General features: G+C 36.6%; 1 protein-coding gene across 1 annotated transcript; it reads right to left on the bottom strand.

The window, feature by feature from the left end:
- Positions 1-3,802: 3,802 nt before the first annotated feature.
- On the bottom strand, positions 3,803-5,755 carry OMT1 (O-methyltransferase 1). Its single transcript, XM_039020775.2, has 3 exons — positions 4,556-5,755; positions 4,386-4,450; positions 3,803-4,310 (listed from the first exon to the last, which is right to left on the bottom strand). Exons 1-3 carry the CDS (start codon positions 5,259-5,261, stop codon positions 4,008-4,010), a joined length of 1,074 nt encoding a protein of 357 aa, XP_038876703.1. The 5' UTR covers positions 5,262-5,755; the 3' UTR covers positions 3,803-4,007.
- Between the last annotated feature and the right edge of the window lie 724 nt (positions 5,756-6,479).

The raw sequence follows: 6,479 nt of genomic DNA, 5'->3' as shown, positions 1-6,479 counted from the left end.
AATACTCATTGGACAACAGAGGTATGAATGTATAAGCTTCAAGGTTTTCTTGTCTCTATAACCTCAAAAGGTTGAAGAAATGAGGCGGATTCCCTATGCTTCGGCTGTTGGAAGCCTTATGTATACAATGTTGTGTACTAGACCTGACATTTTCTATATAGTAGGGATTGTCAATCATTAGCAGTCCAATCCAGGATTAGATTACTAGACGGTGGTCAAAACAATTCTCAAGTATCTTCAGAGAACGAGAGATTACATATATTGAAGGAAATCAAACAGGAGGATTTCCATGAGTAGCGGAAGAGATCATTCCAAATTCCATTCCGATTGAACACAAACAATTACAGTCTTTAAATGGAAACTAATAGGTCATGCATATACAGAAATTACAGCATGCTACCATAGAATCAAGGGATGGAGTATGCATACCTTTGAAGAATCATTCTTCAAGTATCCCTCGAATAGTCTACAATGTGTCCACAACAACATGAACGCAATGACCAGAACTACACGACCACGAACACAACGATCGTCCGGATGCTCCTTGAACCCAATCGAGTCCAACTGGATTCACGAATTGAGTGAAGACACTACCATAAGTGTTACCTTGGTATTCTTGGCGTGAGAATCTAGGAGTTGTGGGCTCTGTATGATCTTAGCTTGAGGAAGAGACTGAAGGTTTACGATCGAGTAGACGGTCGAGCAAGTGGGAGATAAGAGGCTGGTCTATCGTATAGACGATGTGCTCGATCGTTTAGTAAATGACAGCCTGTTGTATAGATTTAGCCACTCGATCGTGTAGCAACGATTAGCTGAATGACTATCATATAGTCAACTCTAAGCAATCGCTTAGCTGATCGTGTAGTTTCTCAACGTTATCGCTTAGTAAAACTCTTTTACTTGATATCTTTTTCTATGAATACTTTCTGAATGAAGAAACTTTTTTTTAAAAAAAATTAGGAAAACCATTTTCTTTTTATCTCACAGTTACCATAAAACTTTCAATAACCTCCCACTCAATCGGTTATGAGAGAAATAGAATTAATTATCATATAATTAATTTATTATAAATAAATATGATAACCAACTTATCATATTATATTTATAACCTATAGTTTTAATATTTCATCTCATGAAATATATAAATCCTAGTTCTTTTTCTATTTTATGGTATTTGATATAAATCATGTTTATATCAATTCCTCCAAATAATGTATCTCATACATCACACAAATTATATCACAAATAATTAAATTTCCTCTTGTTAATTTGAACACTTCAAATTAACCCAAATTCTGATTCTCAACTTGAACCCATTGAGCTGTCAAGGGGACCTTATGAACCTATAGCTTGAAGCTCCAACGGTACGTGAATAACTGACTAAACTCTTTAGTCACGAGATCCACCATCCGTTAATTGTCGAGCACTCCACTAAAGATCGACAACTGCACTCTTCTCACTACAGATATATTTCTATGTCTACATTAACCAATCAACAGTGTAATAACCCTTCACAAATCGCTCGTAAGCAAAACTGGGCCAATTTACCACTTTGCCCCTATAGTTACATCTAACTCCGTAAGTACCAATAATTTCTCTAATGAACAATAAGTCATAGTCCTACTATGACTAGGTTCTCTCTTCCAAAGAGAGGGTGTGGCTACTATGTTCAAGACCCAGAATTAGCCCTTAAGGGAGCAATCTATCTACTTACCCCTATTTCGAGGAAGGAGTGAATTCTGTCTTATGTAATTGAGTTTCCAGCTCTCCAATCAGGCAAATCTCCAAAAAGGTAGACTTGTTGAGTTGGCAATCTAGCCACTCTCACCTATACTAATCAAACGAGCGCCCTCATAGACAGGAGTTCCCAAAACACTCAGGATTAAGGTCATGTCACCCATGATCGTTTTAGTGAGATGTAAGTCTCAATTATCAATGACATTATATAAAGAAACTAATCATCTCGTGATCCGGTCTTATACAAACTCTTTGTATAGGACATTTTCACTCGCATGTCTCCACATGAATGGTTAGGATCAAACAATCTGTAGTAGTTTACAACACTTGTAAACCTCTACAAAGCAGGTCGTATCCATAGTGTCACCAGGATAAGATATCCCTCATTTATCCTTGTACTACAGACCATTTAGGTTATTACTTAAGGCATGTTCCACTTGTATATCTCATATACATGCTTATGTTTACTTAAAGTAACCACAGATCTTAGTTTATTGGATATGAGTAAATGCAAATAAAATAACTCTTATTTTATTAATAACAATGTGTTTACAAACTACCAGACTCCGGGAGAATTAGGACACCAATCCCAACATACACAACATGGCATACATTAAACTCTCTACTACTAATGCATATGGAATTCGTTTCATAACCTCAAACTCTTGAGGTGTCTTAGGACACTGTTCCTTAGACAGATGAATTCCATGCCTAAAAGACAGCATACCTTTCTAGGAATATTGCATTTTAGATCGAGACAACATCTTGTCTATATAAGATGCATGAGACAAGGCTATCATTCTGTTCTTGCGATTCTGAAGGATTCGGATCCCAATAACATACTATGTGAAGGAATGATATATCATGCAATGGAACACTACAGATTCAATAAGCACTTAAACCACATTTAATTTGAGTTTTAAGCATTATGTTCATATGATATTCATAAGAGGGTTTGAAACATATATTATCTTTGAAGATTTCTCCACGAATTCAGCTGAAATCCACCAAGATAGAGCTTGAAACACCGAGAGGACTATCACCGAGATCTTCTCTATTATGCTCAAGCTGGAATGTGTGGTGGAAACACTTGAACAAGTTGAATTAATGATGAACGAGAGTAGGGTTTTCAGGTTATCAATTCGGAAAATATATTTCAATAATCTCACTAATCTTCATGCATGAAGCTTCAATATATAGGTAAAAACCATGCAAATGTATAGGGTTGCATGTTGGGCAACTGCAACTTGAAGATCATTAAAACTGGCAATGGAATTTGGTGCTTCTCCAATAAATATGGTTAGTGGATTTTTCCCAAAAAATGGAAAAATCCACTAAGAATGATTTAAAAAATCATTATTATTTTTGGAGATGTCCTTTTTTCCAGAACCAAGCAATTATAGTTTAATTTCAACTCTAATGACTCTAGCAAATTTACAGACCCTTTGCCACACAATAAAGCCCATAAAACATAAAAAAATTACAATAATTAGAGAAAAAACGAACTAAATTAAGCCTATTTTTGGGCTCAATTGGATCTTATCTCAAACTATAATATCAAATTAGACCAAATTAATTTCATCTAATCCAATGGCCATGATGAAAACAAGTGATATCATCGAAATCTACCAATTTAGGTCTTCAATTTCAATTTGCACAAATGTCGGCTTTTAAGTGGTCCCAAATTTGATAATTTGTAATTTCGTCATGAGTTTAGAAAATGACGTGACAATTTGTGATTGGTAAAAAATTTATCCTTCAACAATGACGATCTAACCATGATGACTACCCATATACAAAGCACCTAATTGACATTTCATCGTCGATTTCAATCATGATAACTAGTATTCAAAAACACTTTCTAACTAGATTGATTGAAATGTAGATGTCAATGTTTATATCTTAATTTTACGAAAATATTGACAGAATGTTGGGAATATTAATGGAAGTGATGGAAATGGATAGAAATTATTTGAATTAGTCCGAAAAATTTTAATTGCTGTGTAATTAGAATATTGTTGACCATTTTAAAATCACCATATGCCCATGTCAATGGGAGCATAAATTTTAAAAATATATATATAATATAAAATAAAAATATAAAGGAGAAGAAGAGGGCGAAGAGTTGATGAGGCGTTATTAATGATTACCTTCCTATTTACACCAAGACATTCCTATGGACTGAAACGTAGAAAAACTCGAATGTATATGGGCACAATAGGTGTTATTGATAGGAAAAGCAAAAGAGGTTGTGGTGTGAAGTACCGAATCTAAGGTGTCTTGAGAAATTCCATGACATAAGTGTTAAATGCACAACAGTGGAGCTTGAAACCATGAAATCCAGCAGCCTTAGACAAGGCTTGAAACTCCTTCTCGGTCCTTTCTTTGCCCCCGGGGTTGTGAGCCAGCATTATGACGTCGATGTGAATGACTCCCTTGGTAGCAAGGCTGCTGTCCGGTGCTACAGGAAGAATGCATTCGGCCACGATCACCTTGCCGTGCTCCGGCAGGGCATCATAGCAATTCTTCAAGAATTTGAGGCAGTGCTGGTCGCTCCAATCGTGGCAGATCCACTGCGCAACGTAGGTTAGATATATTATTATGGGATGAGAGGAAATAGAGAATGAAGAATATGGAGGTTATGTTACCTTCATGAAAATGGCATCCCCCTTCGGAACGCTGACAAACATGTCGCCCCCAACATGTTCAACGCCTGCAGCCAATTCAAGCCAAGTCAAGCCACAGAGTTGAATTGAATTTTAATTTGTGTCATGAATTGGAAAACGGAGGATCATAACATGAATTCATAGGTGCGTACCTGGGTAGGCAGGGGCATCCTGAATGACATGAGGGAGGTCGAAGTTGATGCCCCTAATAGAAGGGTACTTGGAAACTATCATGTTGAGAACGGCCCCGGTGCCACCCCCCACATCCACCACTGAATTAAGGCCTTCAAACCCTTTGTAGCTCTCCAGAATCTTCTTCATGGTAATGGTGGAATGGTCCGACATTCCCCTGTTGAACACCTTGTTGAATCTGGGATCTGTTCCGTGGTATTCGAACGCACTCATTCCGTACGCTCTGTTGAAGGGAATCCCTCCTTCAAGCACAGCATCTTTCAAATGGTACCAGCTCTCCATGAGGACCTTGTCCTGATTCATGAGACAAAGAGGGGCAATAGAGACGCCGTCGTGATTCTTAATTAAGAACTTGCAGACAGGGGCGAGGCCGTAGAGCCTTTGGACAGAGCCATCGGGGAGGGTATCGAGGGAGTAAGTGAGGATGTTGTAGCTGGCGAGCAGGCGCAAGATGCGGTCCAGCATCACGTGGGCCTCAGGGTTTTTAACCCCTGACAACTGGGAAGCGATTTGAGAGGGGGACAACACAGCCCCCTCCCCGCCCCTACCAATGATCTCCAGCACGTCCAGCTCAATCGCCGTCTTCAGCACCATCGGAAGGACCGAGGCGCTAGCAAGTTGCATAGCGAACAGCTGGGCTTCCTCATCGCTCACCCACGATCCCATGTTATTCTTACTTAAGTTCTTGCTTTTAGGGCTAATTTTGGTTCTTTAATTATATTGAGTAGTGGTAGTACTTACTTGCACATCCTCCACCAACCGCACCTCCTTCTTGCCTCACACTTGTGTTGTTGTGATTGGAAGGGGCCCAATTGTGGAATTAAATCAAGTTGAAGCTGTTGTAGTGTGGTGTGGTCAAAGAAGATGGGTAGCTGAAGGTGGACGGGGGTTTGGGTTTCACAACCCACCAATCAGTACCACATACCTAACAAGGTTGGTGAGTGGTCCAATCCCATTCACCACCTGCCCTTCTAATTTTCAACCCTACTCTTTTATGTCAACCTCGTATATATATATATATTTTTTGTAATTATTATTATTATTATTTTCCTTCATTTCCATCATTTAACCCCACTTCTCCACTTTCAAGTTTCAATTGAATACCCCATTTGGAGTTGTCCACAGCATTCTCCACCCCTTCACTCTTCATCCTTCTTTACTTCTTACCCTTCATATATTGCTATTGCTATTTATATCTATATTTCTACTTTTCCCACCGTTAACCTTTTCATTATCATATTTCAAATACCCCATTTGTATCTATAAACATATTGTGATGGTTTTTTTTTTTTTTTTTTAAAAAAAAAAAAAAAGAAAACTTTTAAAAATTATCAACAACTTTCTGTTATAGAAATTTATACTTATTTTCTCTTAATATCTATATTATGATTTCACATATTTTAAAAAAACAATTAGATTCCTAATTAAATACTAAAAATCAAAAATAAATTTTTGAAAAAACTCTTTCTTTTAGTTTTAAAAACTTAGCTTAGTTTTTTTTTTTAAAAAAAACACGGGTATAAAATGGATTACAAAACATTAAAGCAATTAATGTGTTGGAATAATGTTTATAAGCTTAATTTACAAAAATTAAAAATTAGATGATTATCAATCATGTCTTGCATTTTATAGTTTTAAAAACTCGCCTATATTTTGAAAACAAAAGTAAACAACATAACCAAGAAACTAATGAAAGTTGTGTTTATAAGCATGATTTTCAAAACTTATAAATCAAATTGTTATTAAACATAATCTTTTTTTTTTTTTTTGTCTCTTAACTCCTCAAATATATTTTAGGAGATCTAACTTATTGTTTCCAACAACTGTTTTCTTCCCACCATAGTGAACATACCTAAACGATAATTAACTAACAAAAATATGTAT

This window comes from Benincasa hispida, chromosome 1 (genome assembly GCF_027475165.1).
Source record: "Benincasa hispida cultivar pf3 chromosome 1, pf3_genome.v1.1, whole genome shotgun sequence".
Classification (NCBI taxonomy): domain Eukaryota; kingdom Viridiplantae; phylum Streptophyta; class Magnoliopsida; order Cucurbitales; family Cucurbitaceae; genus Benincasa; species Benincasa hispida.
Note: the sequence above shows the minus strand (reverse complement) of the source record. Positions and strands in the feature narration are given on the sequence as shown.